Genomic DNA, 22,888 nt, shown 5'->3' with positions numbered 1-22,888 from the left:
GGAATGTTGCATTTTCTGTCTTCATAGAGCTTTCCCAGTCCTTCTCCTTCTCTCTGAGATTACCTTGTATCCATCTATCCTGTATCTTTCTTGTATGTGGTACATAGCTGTTTCTATGTTGTATTCCCCATGAGCTCCTTGAGGGGAGAGATCATACTTTTACCTTTCTTTGCATCCTAGAGCCTATTACAAGACTACCCACAGCTTGAGGATCTAGGTTTGATTCCCAAATCTGCTCCTTTGGTACCATTTCCTAGGATAAGTCATATAAACTCTCTGAATATCTATTTCCTTATCTACCAATTGAAGCAGTTGAAACAGATGACCTCAAAAGTCTTTTCCAGTCTTACCATCTGATCCTTTGCTTGGGTTGCATTTGCAGTTTTCCCATTAACTAGCTGTGTGTCCTTGGACCAGTAATTTTACATCTCTTAAAATGAGAGATTAGCCTAGACCAATGGTGTCAAACTCAGCTAGAAATGGATCTCTGTAAGCTACATATTGTCTTAGAATACCACAAATTAATATACCTAAGTTGCATCATATTTTTATTGATTTTTAACATTTTCCTGTTATGTTTTAATCTGATTCAGTAGTACTCTTGCCAGATTTGGAGTTGGATACCTTTGAGCCTAGTCATCGCAAAGGTACCTTTTAACATTTGATGTGTGCATAATAGGAAAAAAAATGTTTATTTTGTACTTCAGTTCAAGCCTTGATGCCTTGGATGCTGACAGTGAAGGGGAAGGGAATTCTGAACAGACCCATATCTGCTGTCCTCCAGAGGCCCACAGTTCCTCAGCACCAGGGACCACAAGTGGGGATGAGTTGGACTCATTTGAGACTAATGTTGAACTGGATTTTAACATCAGTAGAACTGAATCCCTTTCAATTTCTAACAATCTACAATCAAAGGTATTTTGATTTTTACTTTCTTTTTACTTAACTGGAACAACTTGGTTATGTAAACAAACACATATATTGTTGTTTAGTCATTTCTGTTATGTTAACTCTTTGGAGTTCTCTTGACAAAGATACTGGAGTGGTTTGTTATTTCCTTCTACAGCTTATTTTACAAATGAGGAAACTAAGGCAAATAGGGTTAAGTGACTTGCCCAGTATCACACATCTAATAAGTGTCTGAGGTCAGATTTGAACTCAGAAACATGAGTCTTCCTCATTGCAAACCCGGTGCTCTATTTAAAGTATCATCTATCTACCCATGCATATGTACATATATATTCACACACATATATAGCCACTTACATATAGCATACATTATAAATATGTATATGCACACACACACATACACACACACACACACACCAGCATGAAAGACACCATATGCTGTTCTCAACATATGAACTGCATTTTGGAGACCCTGGCTGAGTCTAGGTTTGCCTGTTTTCATCATTCTTCCTCATTTAATTTGCATAGCCCCTACTCATAAAGACTTATGGTTCATCCATTCAATACAAATAAGTACAATTGTATAAAAAATGGAAAATTTTTACATATTGGCTTGGCTAATGGACAACAACTGATGGCATAATGAATAAAAGTTCACACACTTAGGAAATTAGGTGTAAATGGTAAACAAAGAAGGGATGATATTTATTAAGCATCTCATCTCTACTAGACAATGTCAATTGTAACAAAATTTTAGTAGTACAGTTTTCTCTTTGGGAGCAATTTCAAGTGGAGATTCTCTTTTATTTTGCTGCTTTTTAAAAGGGAAATATTAATTAATTTCCAATGCTATTTGAGAAAATGCTTTTTTTAGTATGTAGAAATAGTTTCCTTTTACCTATTTACTTTTTGTTGCTACCAGTATATTTCTTTATGTAAGAATATTACTGTATAATAACACTCCTTTATTTTTGTATTCACATTTTACTCTTGTGTTTCTGTTCAAGCAATATGAATTTATATGAGCAGATTGCATTGTGAAATATCAAGTTTTTAAAATACTTAGTGAAACTGATTTTGATTGCCCTTCTTTTAATTGTACACAGTACTGAGAAAGGTGCATATTTCTTTTTTGAAATGGCTAGATTTAGGTGATCTTTTCCCAAAGAAAGTGGAAAAAGTCTGTTTGTAATTGCAACTACAAGTGGTTGCTTTTTTATATTGTTTTTGAGCTTCTCAAGAAATGTATTTGGAAAGAAATAAGCATTCTTCCCATCTCTATACCCCTTTCCCTCAAGCAATTTTTCTCAGTGATCAATATTTGATATAGTTGACATTTATTTATTACCATTCTAGGCTTTTATCATTTGCTACTCAAGTAATATTTCTGAAGATAAAAATTGTATTTAGTTACAAATGTAGACCAGAGGTCTGGTTATGAATATTGTATGAAGTTCTGAAATAACCACCTTTACTTGAGGTGAGAGACAGTTCAATCTTCATGAAATGGTAACAATCTCATATAGTTCACTTTCTGGAAAAATTATATTTTAGAAACTATATATTATACTTAGAAAGGAGTTTTGGTAGAGTGAATAGAAAGCCATTCTAGGGATCAGTAAGTTCTTGGTTCAAGTATTACCTCTGCCACATATTAGAAACTTCTCTGAGACGCCAGGTATCACAATGCCATTTGCATTAGTTTAGGAATTTTCCAGGATAATTTCCCTATGTGAATTAAATAGCAGGTCTGATTCATTCATATTCTCTCTCTCTCTCTCTCTCTCTCTCTCTCTCTCTCGCTCGCTCTCTCTCGCTCTCTCTCGCTCTCTCTCATTCTCTCTTGCGCTCTCTCTTTCTCTCTCTCCCCCCTCTCTTTTCCCTTTCTTTCTTGAGATATAGAAAGATAAATGTGTGCAAGATATAATGCCAATAGAACCTTTAAGCTTTTTATACAGAGAAAAAATGTAGCAGAATTACTTGAGTTGAATTTCTTCTATTTTTAAATGAGTAATTTCAATGATGTCTAAGCTGATCACATTATGTTTTGAATTTTTGCTTCAGATCCATATTATACATATATTAGAAATTTTACAAACATATGAATATATGTATAATACACACTTATGCATACAAACATACACATGTACACATATACATTACCAATACTACTTCTTAGTCTGTTTCATTAAGATCAAGTATATGTGTGCTTGTATATTTGTATGCATGTCTGTATACATAAAGATATATATGTATATTTGTATGCATGCATACCTGTGTATATCTAAATATCTAAATAGGTAGATAGATATAATACAAAGACTAACTTATTATAATCTCTGCATTTAGTCAAAACTTTTATGACTGTTTGCACAAAGTTTTTGTCCTTTGGAATTTCTCCATCACTCTCTTATTACTAGGAACAACTCAGCGTAGACATTGTGAGAAAAGTTTCTTTCTCTATAGCTCTGAAATATTCAGGGTTTCCAGTGGAGAAGCCCATTTCATTGGTTCCAGGTCCATCTCATCTTCCTTCTAAATCCTTCTGTCATCCTTAGATTAAATGTAACCTGATCATTGGTGGGTTAGACATTAAGTGGAATTGTCTTAAGAATTTTGGAAAACTTTTAAAAAATTGTTTTTAAACTTAAAGAAAACTTTAAAAGAATACTGATCACGAGTCAAAGACTCTCTGGTTCAGCATTAAGACCTTGGAGTCATGTCTGACAACAGTCCTGAAAGTACATGAACCTCATTTTTTTTTCTGGCAGAAAAATGTCAGAAAGAGACTTGTTGGTCCTTGATGCCCAAAAAGAAATATGCCTGATTGAAACTCATTGAAAATAAACAAGGATTTATAATTCTGATTCTTTTGGAGTTATAACTTTTTTCCCCTGGGGCAATTGGGTTTAGTAGCTTGCCCAGGGTCATATAACTAGGGAATATTAAGTGTCTAACAACACATTTGAACTCAGGTCCTCCTACCTTCAGGACTGGTGCTCTATCCAATGCCCCACCTAGCTGACTCTTGGAGTTATAACTTAATGACAGAAGTCCTTCATAACTGGACTATGTTTCATTTCACTCCATAAATTTGGGACAGAGGGGAATATTAAGAAAAGTTTGATGCTTGTGGACAAATGTTGCAGGGACTCATTAATTTGGGTCTGATCATAAGTAATAGCTAGAAAACAGAAGACAGCATTTGCTTCTGGGAACATGGTGTCTATATACTCAGTGAGACATATTGGAATGATATTACGTCCAGGTCTGTCTTTAATAAATTTCTGGTGCTTACATATTTAATTTCTTTAGAATGTGGAAAATGTTATATATTATCTTGTTTTCTTTATCTTCATGCAAACTAGTGTTCTGTGATGTATTAATAACAATAACACATGATTGGGGATAAAAGACAAAAATAGAAATCCATTTAAGATGAATAAAAAATAGAAAAAATAGTCATATAAAATTCAGTGATATAAATGCTAGACTATAAGACCACAATCTGGCCTTGGAAAATAATGTTTTACAATATACTGGGATGGGAGAAGAGCAATTCTCTGAAAAACAGCTGGAGTGGAAATGTCTTGGAAATAAAGTACAGATCTAGAAAGATTATACAATGAATCTTTTCCAAAATAAGGATTCTTAGGTTTCTCCCCAGAGGTGACAATTTGCATAATGTATTTAAATAGAAGTTGATTACTTTTAAAAACTACTCTGACATCATACTTTTAAAAATTTAGATTCATTTTTAATATTCTTTTCCAGTCTAAATAATCTCAAATTACTGTACAAGTTTTTATCTTTTCATTGTTTTTCCAAATAATGCCAGAAAAACCAATTCTTTTGGGTACAAAATCAGACTGATCATTTTATGCTTCAAGGACTCAAAATTCTCAAATTGGTTGATGATCTCATCAATTTGGGTGTTTCTCATCCAGTGATGCAGTTTCCTACCATGTCCACGCCAATTTTGTAAAACTCTTGTCCATATTGTACCAGGAGTGAGTCATAAATAATTTATCCAACATACTTTTTTATTTGACATCACATAAGATAAAAAATTATTCTAGATAACCTTTTCACTGGTAATATTTGCATCATATCTGAATAGCCTGATTTTTGTAGAGATCCTTTATCCTGCCTGAGTTTAAACTTTGTTGTCTTCAAAGCTCCAAACTTATCAGGAAAATAAATTGTAGATTTTCCGATTATTTTTAAGCATTGGAAAGAATAATGGCATTTCAAGAACTGTGGGATTAAAAAAAAAAAGAGCAATAAAGGTTTCATATTAAGAAAAAAATGTAGCAGAAATAATTGGTTCAATGTCCTCTACTTTCAGAAGAGAAGCTTTAGCAATATATACAATGTGATGGATCATATTATGTTTCTAAGTCATGTATTGAATCTGTTATACTTAATTGTACTGTCCTTTAGGATTCACTCCTCTCTGGACTCCGTTCACGTTCCTATTCCTGCTCATCACCCAAAATTTCCTTAGGAAAAACCCGTTGGGTACGTGATTGTACAGTGTGTGATTCAAGTGAAGGTAAGCATTATTTTCTGTTCCTATTCTGAGAACCCCCAAACATCCTGAGAGTATTTGCAGGCAAGAAAAGTAAATAAATTATGTCTAGGCAATAAATGGGGTTTTCATTTGAATTTTGCAGATTATTTCTGTTTTCTTTTGTTTTACTCTTTAGTGTTACATACCCATACCGACACCCACCCACACAGACCCCTAACCAATCTATTGTTTCGGCAATGATAATAAGATGATAGTTTTCCTTTTGTGAGGAATTAATGAGAATACTTTTTCTGGTACACAATTCATATCAGATAAATTACTTTGAGGAGTTTGGTGGGAAAAAAAGCTGGATTCAGAATCTAAGGAATCTGGATTCAAATCCTAGCTCTGCCACATGTTACCTAGGTCTCTGTAGCTAAATCCCTTTATTTCTATTGACCTAAATTTACTTACTTTTAATTGTGGGTCTTGTACTAGACATTTTATAAGCTTTCTGTTCTAAAACGATGATCTCAGAAAGATATATGTATTTTGGGGGGAGGCAATGTGATTAAATGATTTATCTAGCTTCACACATTAAATGTCTGAGACTGAATTCAGGTTTTCCTGACTCTAGGGCTGGTGCTCTATCCATTTTGCCATATAGCTGTCCAATTAAGAGAGAATTTAATATGTATTTTGTGTACATGTGCAAATTTTTTGTTATCCCCAACATTTCTAATTTAGGATTATGGAATTGCAGATATCATTGTTTCCAATTCCCTCGTTTTTTTCAGATGAGGTCCTTAGAGGTTTAATGACTTATTCATGACTTATTCAAGGTCACACAGTTAGAGGCACAAAAGATCTGGTCTAGAATCCAGATTTTTTGAATCCTGCTCCTTTCTCCCTTCCCCTAAGCTCTATAGTGATGTCCTCTTTTTAAAAATTTATAATAGCTTTTTATTTTTCAAAATACATACAGATTTAGCATTCCCTCTTGCAAAATCCTGTGTTCCAATTTTTTCTTCCTACCTCTCTTCCACCTTCTTCTCTAGATAACAACTAATTCAATATAGGTTAAACATATACAAATCTTCTAAAAATATTTTCACATTTATCATGCTGCATAAGAAAAATTAGATCAAAAAGGAAAAAATGAGAGAAAAATAAATAAGCAAGCAAACAATACTAACAAAAATGGTAAAAATACTATATTGCAATCAACATTCGGTCCCATTAATCCTCTCTCTGGATGCAGATGGCTCTCTCCATCAAATCTATTGGAATTGGCTTGAATCAACTTATTGCTGAATGGATTGAATGAGTTCATCACAGTTGATAATGAATAATCTTGTTGTTGCTATGTACAATATTCTTTTGGTTCTATTCTATAGTGACTCCCAAAGGGGAAACGCATTTATGATTTTAATATCTATAATAAAAATCAATTTAATATCTCTTTCCCCAACATTACCCGCATTCTACAAAAACAGTTAATTCCTTTTATTTATTCATTATGTTGTTCCTTTTATATCATATTTTTGCAAGTCTTTCCATTCCAAGGCTACAAAGGCTAAAAAGTATAGAAACTGTTAGAAAAATCAGAATATCCTCAAGTATTTTTGGTTGACCATTTAAGAAAAACTTATTGAAATTCTGTCATTGCATTGTTGTTGCTATATAATTTGACATAATAAATATATGATAAAAACACTTTTTACTTCTCCCACTAAACTTAGTTTGTATAAAATTTAGTCATTTAAAAAATTAGGTAAGATAGATATATAAATATATATATATAGATATATATAATATTTCCTTACTCCTACTTCTACCCTTTTGAGAGGAATAGAGAGAATTAAAAAATCAATTATAAACATATATATATATATATGACTTTAGAAAAGAGAAAAGAAGAGAAGAGTTTTTTTTTAAAGATTTATAGTACATTTGGAGGAAAGGAGAAAAGGAAAGTTCAATGGATTATTCTGTTTGGATCATGAATCGTTCCTTCCATTGGAAACTGCCAAGATTTTTGAGATAGACCAGATTTACTTTGATGCTATTTCCATTTTTTTCCTGTCAAATTATTCTGATATTATCGTGATTGATTTTTAACTGTTAAACAAAGTTTACATTCTCAATATTAGGAAAACAAAAGCTATTTAATGGTGGCATCAAATAATCCCATGTAGGGATGTGTGTGTGTGTGTGTGTGTGTGTGTGTGTGTGTGTGTGCCTTTCCTGATTTTTTTCCATTCCTAAGAATTATGAGAAAACTGACTAGACTGAGAAAGAATAAGATATGTCAAAGAAGGGGAATTGCCATACCATAAACTTATATTTTTTCTAGCAATAATGTGAACTGAATTCTTAATTGAGTAATTGGAAGGTTTTAAAGTAATATCTTTGCTTCAAGCTCAGTTCCTCAATAAGGTCTGCATGTCCAGATAGTAAAGGAAAGGTATTATCAGTTATCAGATCTTTTTCTGTTGAGTCCTAAACCCCTTTCCTAGACACTAAATGCCATTTGAAGTCAAGTTTACTCTTCCTCCAAAATTGAGCACTTAGAATTTTTTTTCTTTTTGACCAAATTTCATGAATTTCTAGGCATAATAATCCATGGCAGATTACAATCTGTGTATAAAAAAATGGCCTTTTTCAGCAGAACCATTTGCAATCACCTGGGACATTAGCTCTGCTTCACCTAAAATAAAAACTCTAAAATAAAATGCAAATTAAATGCATCATATCTATCTTTCCATGGACTCATGGTTTTGTTTTATTTCTTGTCTCAAATGAAAATGGCATTGACAGTTACTTTATTGTAAGTTTTCTTTCAAGCTATGCTGGCACTTTGGCTATTTTAATCCTATTTTAATTTATTTAACCATTTGCATTGAGTTTCTCTATTATATCGCATATAACATAATACATGCACATGCACACTCACACGCATGGAATTAGATAACATCTCAGATTCCATTTAATTCTAAGATTTTTTGAATATATACTTACTTCTCCATTCCCATCCATAGATACATATTAGCATAGAAATAATGTCATTGCATTGTTATTTTCTATATCATCTGTGCTGTTACCTCTCAATATCATATTAAAATCACAGATCTGGAACTTTAGGAGCCCTCTAATACCATCTAGTCTAACCCTTTCATTTTATAGATTAAGAAACTGAAACCTGCCTATGAAAAATAAAGATATTATCCAAGGCAACAGTAAATAGTAAGCCTCAGAAATGGGATTTGATTCTGGAGACAGTGATCCACTTCTACTGTTTCCTATGGCTTCTTCTTTCCATTGCCAAACCTAAGTTGTCAGTTTTCATATACAGCACATAATTCCTTTAGGAATCAAAATGGCAACCTCTGAATATGCTTTAAACCAAAATCACATCTTTTAGGGGAAACATACTGTATGTTTGGGCTAAAGGGAACCTTATGAAAATTGGAATCATAATCACAATTTTATAAAGTCTAATAGTTCTCTAAAATAGTTAGATATTTAAAGATTGCACATGAAATAAATGTTTATTTGAGAGAGGTAATGTAGTCATATGGATAGAAGCTCAGGTGATGTGACTTGAAGCTTGCTTAGGATCTGGTTCCATCATTATTCTGCTTGATAATTGATGTCTCAACTTATGTAAATTAAATGTGTATTTTACTTCATAGAGTTGTTGGGAGGACAACTTAGATAACATTTATAAAGCAAAAGCATCAACTTCTGTGAGCTAGATTCTCTATTGAATACAAAATAATACTAGTCATCATAAATGTACCCCCATATTTACATTAATCTCTAAAAGTCTGAGTATAGGAGTTTTTTCTACTAATAAAATTATGGATTTGGTCCAGTATTTGTATAGCTTTTACTTACATTTTTCACAATAAATTCCTTCTTAAGCATATAAAGCATTTCCACTTTCCATTTTGGGGTTATCATTTTGACGTTCTGGTTTACAACTTTAAAGGACTTATCCTCACTCTGTAGATGGTGTGTTCCTCAACAGTGGTCGTTCACTCCTTCAGTCTTTTTCACTGTCTAAATCAGTGTCTCTGCTCCATCCTTGTAGTAAGTACTCTCCTGGAAACAAGATGGTGCTAAGCTGCTTGCATGAAGCTCCCTGCATTGTCTGTTGGGAAACTGGCTTTCCCTTTCTTTTTGATGAACCTTAAGGCAAATCTTATTGCCCTACTTTGAGCTGACTGCTGCTGCTGCTGCAACTTATTATGGGTACTGCAGCCATGTTACAGTTTATAATTCCCTCTGCCAGACTGCAGGATATTTTTCTTGAGCTTTGCTAAAAGGTGCTAAAGGTTTTTTTTTTTTTTAAAACACTTTTGTGTGTTGGTGACTGTTTTGAATCAGGCATGAAACTGCAGGGTGGACTATATAAAGGGGAAAATTAGTATTGTTGGGATCAAGCACATGATGTTTGGCTGATTTTCTGCAATTCTGAAAACATTTGCTAGCACTCGCTGAAGCTAACCCAGATTCAGGTGAAAAAAAAAAGATCCCAACACTTTATGTAATGGTATTTTTATTTTATGGAGTGTGATGATTGTATCCAGGGTGACACTTGCTTGTAAAAATTTGTTTTCTAATTTTCCACCTGGCCTGACAAAAAATGGTGGAGGTTGTACATTTCATATGAAAAAGCAATGACAAAGCTAGTTTATTAGCCTTAGTTTTAATTTTCTGTTCTATATTTTTTTTAGAGCAAAGAGCTTACAGCTTATCGGATCCATCACGAGAGAAAAGGTATAACTATTACACATTTCCTAAGAAAATGTTTGTTGGATTCATTTTTATTTTTGCTGAGGCAATTGGGGTTAAGTGACTTGCACAAGGTCACATAGCTAGGAAGAATTATTAAGTGTCAGAGGCCAAATTTGAACTCAGGTTCTCCTGACTTCAGGATTGGTGTGGATTCATTTTATTAAAAAAAATACTGGTTTACCAGCTTGGTGTGTACAACTGCCATGTCTGAGCATGGCAGTATCAAGGAGCTCAGTAGGAGAAGGTAAAATTTTATATGGAGGGGTGTCTCTGTCATCAGTTAGTAGTTAACTGGGATCATTCCCTTACCACCATCACCTCAGTGGCTTCTGTGCCTTGGAACTGGAGGTTAGCCTTTTTCTCCTGAAGGGTTCCATTCCCAGGATACCAGAATTGTAGAATATTAATGGAGAGAAGTTGGGATGCCCACAGACTTACTAAAAAGCATACTTATTGACAAAAACAATATGACTGTCAGTATTCTGGTTCCATCATGAAAATGGTGTGACAGTGATGATATTTGGAGCTGCAAAGACCTATAATTATGTCAAGAAGTTTCAGAAATTCTCTAGATGGTTTTTTTAAAGGCCTCATGAGAATAATGGGTTAATTCTAATCCTGCTGTAACTAAGATATTTAGTCCATTTAAATAGATTTGATTGTGATTTTTTCTTTAGTCCTTAAATATTTTATATTTAAATGAGAAGGTAAAGGTTAAGGTTACAGATCTCAGTTGGAATCAGTCTTTGGAAACTGAAGTATCCTTGGAAAGTGAATAGTTAAGTCTAGAATAAAAAAAAAACAAGGAATCTTAAAGTGAACGTTTTATTTTCTTCCCTAAATTACATCTGCCATATAAAAATCCATTCTTATGTGATTTTTGTTATGATTAGTTGCAACTCCCTCCCCACCACAACCAAAAAAAAACTTTTCAAAGTTGATCCAACCTTTTAAAATCCTTAACCTACATATCTTTGTAGAATACTAATTTGAAAATTTATTCAATTAAATTGCCTTATGTTCTTTGAGTAAAAGACAATATCTTTAATCCCTATACTTTCAGCTTTATTTTCTATTACTTCCTTTTATAGCTTCTGGATTTTAGCCAAGTTGGCTATATACCAACTAATTTCAATAGTGGACATACAGTCTCCTGCCTCCACAATTCTCTTTCTCTTTGACTCAACAGTTTTGAACTCTTTTTTTTTTACTTCCAGGCCTTTTACTTTTTTAATCCTATAACCTTTCCTGTTTCCCACCATCATTAGCATTCTTTCAGTTAGTTAATGAATCAACAAGCATTTATTAATGTTTATTATGTACCAAGCAATGTACTCAATTCTGAGCCTACAAAAATGCAAAATTGTTCTCTGCCCTCCTTCCTCAAGTTTTCTTAAATTTACTAATTCGTGTATAAATTTTATTCTTAAAGTAGATGTAAACTCTTTGAGGACAGTGTTTCATTTTTTTTTCCCTTTATACCCCCTAAATGCTTTTTTTCCAACTGGGCTTTGATTTCACTGATGGAAGGAAACCCTGCAGATTAGCATCTATTCTGAAAGCCCAGGATCACAAAGTAAATTTGTACCAAAGGCAAGACTTGAATCCAAGGTTTTATGAAGTCAACTCCCTATCCACTCTTATATTTCCCCTTATCTCTTGAATATAGGAGGGGTTTAATAAATGTTTATTGAATTGTTGAATTAAGGAACGTTTACAGACTCGGGTCCTTTGATTCTGGAGACAGATGGACAGCTCTGGATTCCAGAGACAGTTCTTTCCAATATCCCTTGCTGCTTTTTCATTTTAGTAAACTTTTATTACAAATCTCCTATTTGTATAGGGCAGGGCCAGGGGCTTAGTATACAAAAATGAACTAAGATAAAATGTCTGCCTTTCAGGAACAACAGATTTTATCTTGTGACTCTACCCTCTTGCTTCCAATATGTGTATAATAAATGTTTGTTGAATTGAATTTAAATTGGTAAGAGAGAATTTACATACAAATAATCATAAAAACTTGGATTATTAGAGCAAAGGAGAAAAATTTACTATTACTAAAGATATCTGCAATAAATGACTAATAAATGTTATTAAACTCAGTGTCATTAAATATCCCTTTAAAACATTTTACAAAGTTTGGCTATCTTCCTATAGATATTTAAGAAGGTTTTTTTTTATTAATAGCTTTTATTTTTCATTTTACCTTTATTTCTAAATATCTTTCTTTTATCTACTCCACTCAGCAAGCCATCCCTTATAATATTTTTAAAGAGGGAAAAAGAACAGTGTGTAAAGCCAATCAACCCATTACTCAAGTCTGACATTGTATGTTCTGTTTTGCATCTTCTGTGTTAGACTTCGGCAAAAAAAAAAAAAAAATGGAAGAAAGAAGGACATTCTCTCACATCTTCTATAGGGTCAAGCTTTTTGGTCATCTAGCTACCATTTTGAAATCAAAATTCTTCTAAGCATTATATAAACAATGGTATGGCATTAGGCACTTGACTGGAGGAACAAAACCTTATTTACACTTAGCTACATCTTAGCATCTGAAACATGGAATTAGTTCTGTAGGCATTTGTATATGGTGTAGGGAATAAGCATTTATTAAGTGCCTACTATAACTATCCTTTTCCTCCTACTTTTTATTTCTCATCTTCTTCTAGCTCCTGATTTTCACTGTATTTCTTGATGTTTTGGATCATGATAGGGACTCCGTTAGTGGCAGGAATATATGGGAATATTCATAGCATAAAACATAGTATGATCAAGAAATAGCATTATGTGTGGTTTTTGTTTAGTATCTTGCCAAATAAATCAGTGGCATCTCAAATCACAAAGAATGTTTGATCTAGGTTGTGCTTCTATTTAAGTTTTGTTTTAGAGATTCTGTTACTTTATATAGGAAACTGAGTTTCCATAAAAGAGTACTGTTAGCTGAAGAAGAACCTACTCCTGACCTTGCAATTCAGATTGTGATGAATGTGAGAATTTCTTAAATGATACATGTCTGACTTTTGAATGCCTTTCTGTGACTTGTTCCTTCTTTCCTCTCTCTTTTCTTTCCTTCCTTCCTTCTTCTCTCCTTCCCTCTTCCTCTTTCGTTTGCTTCTTTTCCCCTTTGCATCCTTTCCTTCTCTCTTGCTTACATTTTATTTCTTCCTTTTCTCCTCTCCCTTTCAATTCCTTTATTACTCTTTCTTTCTTCCTTTCTCTCTTACTTTTTTCTGACTCTTTCGTGTTATGGCATAGGGAGAGGCAAGTCTGTAAGAAGGCATTACCTGATATCTTGCCTCTGGAAAAATAGCCAATAAGGTAACTGCCTCTAACAAGCTGGAGGAGGTTTTTGAACTCTGTGTTTTTCTCCATATGGGAGATTCTGAGAATTTATAAGCCTAGTCTTTCTCAGATTTGTTCCCAGTCCAGCACAGTATTGCCCTGTTTTGTTTTTTGGTTAAGCTTTTAGGTAGGTGAGTTCAGTCTTAGAGTCTATGATTATTGTATTCTTAGACAGTGCACCCCATATCACATGTAAATTGGGAATTATGGTTATTTTATATGTTATCTCATTAAAACCTAAAATTTGAAAAATTATTGTATTTAGCTGTAGTCTTGTAGATTCTCTAAATAGTAACTACAACTATACTGGAAGAAGAGTAAAGATAGTTTGATGAGAAAACAGAATTCATTTTCCTTTGCTGGGACAGTGTAGGAGTGATCTCTCAGGAAATAGGGGGTGTAGATGAGTATTTTTTACAGGCCCTACATCTGTAGTTTTTCAATGCTTTGACATGGAAACACTCAAAGAAAGTTTTTCTCTTACAGTTGATAGCCTTGAGTCAGGGCTATTGGACTGCTGGATATAAGCTAATCTGAATAAAAGCTGTTCCTCAGTATATATTAAATATACATCATTACTTGGTCTGTCCAAGCCTGAATCTGTTGATTTTGAAGGAAAGTCATGGAAATGGATAGGGAATAGTTGATTTGAAAATTCTGAATTTAAAAGGTCAGCTGCATGAAATTAAAATGATTGCTCATCAGCGAGTCCAGAGAGACTTTTTCTTTCTAAACCTTGAGGGCTTTTGTGTCACTTTTGCCCTTCATATTATTGTAAAGGGGAAACATATGAGACAGCTGAAGAATTGGCTAATCTGTTATATGTTTTGTAAATGTGTTTTGCAGTTGCTAGGGAAGTAAAAAGGATAAGAGGAGAAACGCTACATATACCATGATTCCATTCTTACCATTGAAATACTTAAGTTATATTTATTCTACCCTTCCTCTTTCAAGGGTCTGCTTTAAGAAACTAATCCTTTAGGAACAGTTATTACATGATAGTCCTTCTACCTTCATAATCATCAATTGGGGATAGGAGTGTAACATCACTTTCATCATAACAATTCAAGAAGGGGCTACTGTTATCCTTGTTCAGCTCAATCAAGTTCAGTTTTTTCTAATTTTTTTTTTTTGAGGTCACCAGAATTTGAAACACTTAGCAATTCTTTTCCTGTAAAAAATAAAATAGCCAAGTGAATGTCCAGCTATTGACTTTAAAACAGCTACCAGAAATTTAAAGAAAATTTTAGATTCCTTTAGAACATATTGAAATTTATAGACACTATTGGTTTTTGTAGCCTAGAATGGATCTTAGGGATTATTTAGCCCAACTCCTAATTTTTTAAATAAAAGAACGGGCTAAACAAGTAAAGTCACTGAACAAAACTTTCTTATGAGATATCTCCTTTTTAAAAAATCAATTTTTAAAAGTTGATTATGGGTAAGCAATATAACCAACTAAACTTTCTTGATAATATTTATATTTGAGTTAATTTCAGTGACTAAAGTAGAAAATCTTAATGGGTTTTTTGTGTGTCATGAACCCCTAATGTTTTTAAATGCATGAAATAAAATACTTGGGATTACAAAGGGAATTGATTGTATTGAAATCCAGTAAGTAAAATATTTTTTAAAAAATTTCATGGGACTTTTAGGTTAGGAACCCTTGGCATAATATTTTTTAAGTCAATCTCTCTCAGTCTTTGATTGATGAGGAGTATTAATATAGTCTCAAATATGTTGACATTTCTCTCTATGCTTTGAAACATTTCTTAGCACTGAATGTGATAGTCTTCAATGATGAAAATTAGTCATCGAGTAGGAGATTTCATTTTTTAAACACATTGGAAAAGTGTTACTTTCTTAAACATTATATAATTTGATATAGATATTAAGTTGAACTTAAAATGTGTGGCGTTCTTTCATTTTATGGAATGAGTTTTTGTAGAGCAGCTTATCTTTCAAGTTTTACTCTTGTTTTTTGACTTTGAGAATTACAGCATTGACAATTCATATTTAGGCAAATCTATCTTTTCATAGAAGATCTTTGGTCTTTTTAATTCTGTGATTTAGGAGCCAGGCTTAGGAGATTTCTAAATTTTATGTAGTCAGTTCTTGATTATCAGTAACTTCATGCAGCCTCCTCCACTTTGTCAAATGATTGATAGATTTCTGGAATTCAGATATAAGCAGGAGGACTTTGAATCTGGGCACAGAGGTGATGAGCTCTGTGTATTTTTGAGGATTATGTTTGTACATATCCTTGTATGTCTGCAAAAGGATTGAATCCAACCATATTCCCAAGCCTACAAATGCTTTTCAGATTGTTGCTTGGTTGGCTCATTTGGGACCTGGAAACTTTGTTTTATCACTGATAATGGAGAGTTGACTATTTTCTTGGGTGAGAAGTCTGAAATGACTTCTGAATAAACAGAAAAGATTTTCATGCCTTTAGAAAAGCCATTAAAATTTCAATACATCTTGCACTGCAAATGCTAGACTAAGTGCAGTGAATGAGGTTCTAAATCTTCAATTCTGCCCTGCTTTGTTCACAGTAAATGATTCTATGTTCTAGGATTCAAGAGGAGGAATGGGATAAATACATCATACCTGCCAAATCAGAATCGGAAAAGTACAAAGTGAGCCGCACATTTAGCTTTCTCATGAACAGAATGACCAGCCCTAGGAATAAATCTAAGGTAATCAACTGGGGGCCAATATTCTATCTTGCAGAAAAAGATAATGGACATTGCATTCATATTTTTGAAGTCTGTGGTTCCCAGCAGGCGCTAAATGTTTCTTCTGTGTACTTAAAAATTCGTAGTTTTTCTAAATTGCATTTTTACAGTGTTTGTATTTGAAACTGATTTTGTGTTTAGAGTGATTGTGTCTAAACTCAGAGTTTTAGCTTACTTTGGCTGGAGGTTGGGGGAAAGGGAGTGTCACTTAGTACCAGGTATAATATTTGCAGAGATAATTATTAATACAAAGACTTTGTGCTGTTAAAAATAATTGGCTCCTACTACTCCAACTGCCTTTGTGTCTTTTCCCTTTCCTGATACTGTTGTGTCTGAAGACAAAGAACAAGGATGCCAAAGACAAAGAAAAACTGAATCGACATCAGTTTGTCCCCGGGATGTTCTCGGGGGTTCTACCATGTTTTGTTTGTGATAAGCCCCTTCTGGGAAAAGAGTCATTCCAGTGTTCTAGTAAGTAGTTTTTCAGATTTTGTTGACTTTGTTTGTATTTCATCTTTATTTATTTTCTCTTCATTAGTTTGTAAATAAGCTTCATATAAGAAGAGACTATGTCCAAACAAAAATTATCTTAGCTTCCCTTTTCAGCACTATATATTTGGTAGATGGATTCTCAAAAATTTATGTTACTTTTACTTTTCCTTAGTTTTGGGGGCGGGGTTAATGTTCACTTACAAAAGCAAACAAATGAGATTTAATTCATAAATATTAAAACTACTTTTTATTCCCAAATACCCAGGCAGACTCTTCTCTTAGGGGCACCCACCATGATCTGCCCTCTTTGAGGCTGCATATAGGGTGTTTGCTCCATTTTTAAACTTTTAAATTTTGAATTTATAACTGAGGTTTTTAGTTATGATAAATGTCATTAGCAGATTGTTTCTAAAGAAGCACTGATTATTTTTTCCTCATTGTGATTGTGGACTTTAGTTCTCATCAGATACACTTTAACCTTCTGTTCCCCTTGAATAAGTCACTTTTTTTTTGCTTGTTAGAAAATCAGAAGTTAAGGACATCTTGTGTACAGTTCTTTAATATAATTGTCCCAAACTTGAATAAATACTCTTTTGTGAACTTTTTATTTTTAAAATTTAAGAAAAAAATTATTTTTCTCAATTACATGTAAAAACAATTTTAACATTCGTTTAAAAAAAATCTTCAAGTTCTAAAATCCTCTCCCTTCCTCCCTATCTACTCCACCCCCTCCCACCTCATTGAGAAGGCAAATAATTTGATATAGGTTATGCATGTGTAGTCATGCAAAACATTTTCATATTGGTCATGATGTGAAAGAAAACATAGACAAAAAATTTCAAGAAAATGAAAGTTAAAAACTAAGCTTCAATATGTATTCAGACACTATCAGTTCTTTTTTTGGGATGGATAGCATTTTTCATAAGTCCTTTGGAGTTTTCTTGGATGTTTAGATTGCTGGGAATAGCTAAATCATTTACAGCTGATCATCTTAAAATATTTTTGTTACTTTGTACACAGTACATTTCACTTTGCATCAGCTCATGGAAATCTTTCCAGGTTTTTCTGTCCATCATTTCTTATAGTATAATAGTGTTCCATTATAATCATACACCACAATTTGTTCAGCCATTCCCCAGTTGATGGGCATGCCTTTGATTTTCAGTTCCTTGCCTGCAAAAAAGAGCTGCTATAAACATTTTTATACATATAGGCTATTTTACTTTTTGTTTGTTATCTTTTTTGGGATACAAACCCAGTGGTGGTATATTGCTAGCTCAAAGAATATGCATGTTTTTATAGCCCTTTGGGCATAATTCCAAATTGCTCTATGGAATGGATGAATTAATTCACATCTCTACTAATGGTGCATTAATGTCTCATTTTTTTCACATTCTCTCAAACATTTGTCATTTTCATTTTCTGTCCTATTAGCTCAACTAATTGGTATGAGGTAGTGTCTCTGAATTCTTTTCATTTACACTTCTATAATCAGTAGTGAGTTGAAGCATATTTTCATATGGCTATAGATAGCTTGATTGCTTCAGTTGAGACTGTTCATATCTTTTTTATTATTTATCAAATGGAGAATGGTTTTATAAATTTGACTTGAGTTCTCTTTATGTTGGAGAAATGAGGCTTTTATCAGAGAAACTTGCTTCAAAATTTTTTTCATAGGACGTATTGATAAATGTATTTGTCTCCATTTTCCCTTGTCCCCCAATTATTCTATTCTTTCTCTTTTTCTCTCTTCAAACTACCATAAGAATGAGAAAGTTAAAAGCATCTATTTAGACACAAGATACAAATGTGATTTGAATAGGAAGGAATGATACCTAAAAAAATAAAATTAAGGGGTGAGAGAGGAATGCAATTGCGGAAAGGGGAAGGGAGAGGTAGAATGGGATAAATTATTTCACATTAAAGAGACAAGAAAAAATTGTTTATAGGGGATGGAAAGTTTTTCTGAGTAGGTAATTTTTGATTGCAATCCTAGCTCCTTTGCTCTCTGGAATATTATTCTAAGCCTTCTTATCCTTTAATGAAAAAGCTACTACATCTTATGCTATCCTGATTATGGCTCCTTGATAGTTGACTTGTTTCTTTCTGGATGCTTGCAATATTTTCTCCTTGATCTGGGAGCCCTAGAATTTGGCTATATAATATTTTTTGGAGTTTTCATTTTGAGATCAGTTTCAGGAGGTAATTGGTGGATTTTTTCCATTTCTATTTTCGTTCTAGTTCTAGAATAATAGGGCAGTTTTCCTTGACAGCTTCTTGAAAGATGATGTCTAGGTTCTTTTTTTGATCATGGCTTTCAGGTAATCTAATTATTCCTGGATTTATTTTCTCAGGTCAGTTGTTTTTTCAGTGAGATATTTCACATTGTCTTCTATTTTTCATTCATTTGATTTTGTTCTGTTATTTCTTGATTTTTCATAAAATCATTAACTTCCACTTGCTTAATTCTAATTTTTAAGTATTTTTTAGTGAGCTTTTGTATATCCTTTTCTATTTGGCCAATTCTATTTTTTAAGGAGTGTTTTTTTTTCTTCAGTGAATGTTTGTACTTCTTTTCCCTTTTGGTTAATTCTGCTTTTCAGCACATTCTTTTCATTGGTTTTTGTGCCTCTTTGTCATTACAGTAACTTTTTCTGTTCAGAATTTTTTTCTCTTATTTGTTTATTTTTTCCTAGCCTGTTTCTTGACTTTTAGCTTTTTGTTAAAGTGAGGCTCTGCTTCCAAAGTATTGGGTGTATTGTCCCAAGTTTCAGGGGTATTGTGCTGCTATTTTCATTTACGTATTTAAAACCTTTTTTAACATTCTCTTTTTTGAATTCCAAATTCTTTCCCTCTCTCACACATGAGAAAGTAAGCAATATGATACCCATTATACATGTGAAGACTTGCAAAACAAATTTCTATATTATCTATGTTATCAAAAAAATCCCAAGAAAAATAAAGTGACAAATATGCTTCAATATGTACTCAGAGTTAAACAGTTCTCTTTCTGGAAATAGAAAATGTTTTTTATCATTGAGTTTTTGGAATTGTTTGTTAGTGTAGGTAAATATTTTACCCTAATAATTTATACATTTGTTTAATAATTTGATGCCTATTGTCCTATTAATTTAAGCTTAAGAATCTTGGATCTATCTTTGACCACCTTCTTTTTTGGGCCTGATATCTAATTAATAAATGAATTATTTTCTTCATGATTCTTAATCCTTCATTTAATTTCCTTCTATTCCATTCTCATTAGTTGCCTTTCGTATTTTGTCTGGTTTTATAGAGAAGAATAGGAATTTATCAAGTGCAGTATAATCTCTGGATAAAATCCCTGTAATTTTTTGGAGCAGTTGTCAAATACTGTTGGAAAAAAATCCATAAATACGTTACAATAAGTTGTTATTCAATCCTTGGTTGACATATAAGTGACAACCAGCAATGTAATGGACAAATATGTCAGACATGGACAAAAGACTTCTTTCATGTTCCCTATAGCCCTTTATACAAAGCTGGACATATGACAAATTTCTGTTTAGCCTTTGCTAACTAACAAAATTAAGGAAATTAAGACTTACTTAGTGTTAAATAAATATTTTGAAATATATATTATGTCAACTTTTGGAAAGGACTACACTTTCAGGTTTTAGTGGGAGAAGCAATTTTGTATGGAGAATCTTAAGAAAGAATGTTCTAGTCTTCTGCATTTTAAGTAAATGATTCTTTGACATGAATATTGAAAGATTTGCTTTTTCTTTCAGTCTGTAATGCAAGTGTACATAAAAGCTGTAGAGAATGCACCCTTCCATGTACCAAGGTAATCCAAAACCATGTCTGTTGTTAACCTCTCTTGGTTAAATTTCCCCATCTCTTAAATGTCTTCCCAATGCAGAAGCTGTAGTGATTGGTGATCATTTGTTAGGTTCAGGAGTCAAGCATCAAGTTCTGTACTTGATGCAGATGCTTCTTAAAAACATATACAGATTAAATTACCCTGGCATGGATTCTGTCAATATAAAGTAATTATTAAATTAAAAAATATATACAGACTGAAGAGCAACCACACAGGAAAATAGGTTGGGCTTAGATTAGTTTTCCTTTTTGTAGCTTATTTTAGAAAATCAAGGTTAAAATGAAGGAATCAATGAACATATTTGGACCTAATATGAAGGTGGTTCCTTAAGGGACCATGCAAATGGGCACAGTGATTATTATTCATCCTTTGGCACATGAACTTCAGTGTTTGTGGTAGAAGTGGCCCTGGAGTACCCCATTTCATATTTTCCATTACGTAAATAACAGGTAGGGGAGCTAGTAGTTAAAAAAAAAAGAAGAAGAAAAAGGTACTAGGGGATTAGATAGAAAGGAACTCTTCCATTTTGCTCTTAGCAGGTGGGCAGGTTCTTCCTGACTCCTCTGAGGATGCTTATTGAACAATGTTCATAAAAAATGTGATGTCCAAGATGATAATGTCTGATTAGATTCTCCTTCTGTTTAACTCTGTGGGCCTTCTCACAGCAAGACTTTGATCTGATGTTTTGCATTTCTAATGTTCTTCCTCACCAGAAACTCCAGGAGAGATATCACAACAAGAACAGACCACAAGCCATCCTTGGAAGTAAGTTCTGTGGATAATAATGAAATGGACAGGACAGTTATTTTCAAGTATAATGCACCCCACAAACATCTCTCCAAATAAAAAATCTCTTTTTATTGTTTTCTTATTTGTTCAAGTTTATCTACTTCCCACCTATTGTGGATTTAATATGATTTTTACATTTGAAATATACAACTCACAAATGAAAATCATTCATCAAACCTAGTCAAGGATCTTATATGAATTTTTCATTTATTGTATGAACCTTTTAATAGTAAGCTCAATTGGTTAAAGTTTGTTAAAAAAAAAAAGACAAAGAAAAAGCCTCACCTTTACTAGAAATAGAGCACATCCTTACTTATTTGGTTATTTTCTGACCTTTCTCCATGTGTATATTCTCCTCAAGAATGTCTCTCCTTTGCCTCATCAACCTCTGTCTTATATTAGTAGTATTGCAGCACAAATTGTGTTTCTTTCTTCTCCTCACATCAGGTTGATTGTGAACCACTTCAAGGCATGGACTGGATTATTTTTCACTGTTGTATGTGTAGAGTAGGCACTTAATACATATTTATTTAACTTTGTTGAATGAGAAGGAGCTGTGGATTAATGGTTTTCCTCTCCTTTCAGATAATTTGTCCTAGCATATATTCTTTAAACGTATTTATAGTATTTTACAGGTTTGTCTGCATTCAGGATGTTTTTTCTTTCCTCCTCCCAACATACAAGAATGGATATTAAATATAATAGCCTATTGAAACACCATTCTATTTTCAGGATGGAGCAGTTGAATTTAACTTGAGTGGCAGTTTTTCACCTACTTCCATTCTTATGCCACGAGGGACACTCCTCCTTTTCCCTTCCTCCACCTCACCAACAGCATTCCATTCTATTTATATACCCTGTGTGGGTATAAGGCTATACACACAACGTGTATTATACTAATGATGCTAATAACATGTTGTATTTATTTAAAACTCATCTCCATAAGCATAAGCAGTAGTTTATGGGTAAGCTGTGTTTCGTGTTTCCCCGTCCCATTGCCCTCATTATTTATGTAGTGCTACAGCCTCTGGACGCTCCAAAATATGGCTCTGTGTGTGCATGGCTCTTGGGTAGGGTATTAAATCGAAGGGATGTTGCCAGTAGATGGAGTGTATGTGGAAAATGATCTGATGTCTAACTTCTTAAAAAAACGTGAGTGAACTATTTTTAGTTTTGAGTTTTCTGTACCTTGTTGTTATTTTTATTGATGCTTGGATTTTGCTTTCCAGATTCTTCATTTAGGGATATTCCTCATCCCAATTCCTCTTCTCTGCACCCTTCTTCTTCCATGCCTATTGGCCTCCCTACAGGAAAAAAAGAAGCTACATGTCCAGGGCACTCACTGTCGAGAAGTGTTCCTGGGGCCAGCCTAGAAAGGTAAGATTCAATTTGTTTTCACATCCTTGAAGTTCTCAGAGTGGATGCTATGGTTACATCTCTTTT

At 33.2% G+C, this 22,888-nt stretch overlaps 1 protein-coding gene across 2 annotated transcripts in view; it reads left to right on the top strand.

Moving 5' to 3' along the window:
• Window positions 1-22,888, top strand: part of ARHGEF28 (Rho guanine nucleotide exchange factor 28) — a 165,131-nt gene that overhangs the window by 36,515 nt on the left and 105,728 nt on the right. Inside the window, exons 3-11 of one of the 2 annotated variants that reach the window (XM_051992259.1) lie at window positions 708-915; window positions 5,353-5,464; window positions 9,437-9,517; window positions 10,165-10,207; window positions 16,143-16,266; window positions 16,644-16,776; window positions 20,565-20,620; window positions 21,370-21,421; window positions 22,675-22,822. In XM_051992259.1, the coding sequence (XP_051848219.1) occupies window positions 708-915; window positions 5,353-5,464; window positions 9,437-9,517; window positions 10,165-10,207; window positions 16,143-16,266; window positions 16,644-16,776; window positions 20,565-20,620; window positions 21,370-21,421; window positions 22,675-22,822 (957 nt within the window). The remainder of the gene's footprint in view (window positions 1-707; window positions 916-5,352; window positions 5,465-9,436; window positions 9,518-10,164; window positions 10,208-16,142; window positions 16,267-16,643; window positions 16,777-20,564; window positions 20,621-21,369; window positions 21,422-22,674; window positions 22,823-22,888) is intronic. The other variant, XM_051992267.1, reaches the window with a different exon arrangement.

The sequence above is a fragment of the Antechinus flavipes genome, chromosome 1, assembly GCF_016432865.1.
Source record: "Antechinus flavipes isolate AdamAnt ecotype Samford, QLD, Australia chromosome 1, AdamAnt_v2, whole genome shotgun sequence".
Classification (NCBI taxonomy): domain Eukaryota; kingdom Metazoa; phylum Chordata; class Mammalia; order Dasyuromorphia; family Dasyuridae; genus Antechinus; species Antechinus flavipes.
Note: the sequence above shows the minus strand (reverse complement) of the source record. Positions and strands in the feature narration are given on the sequence as shown.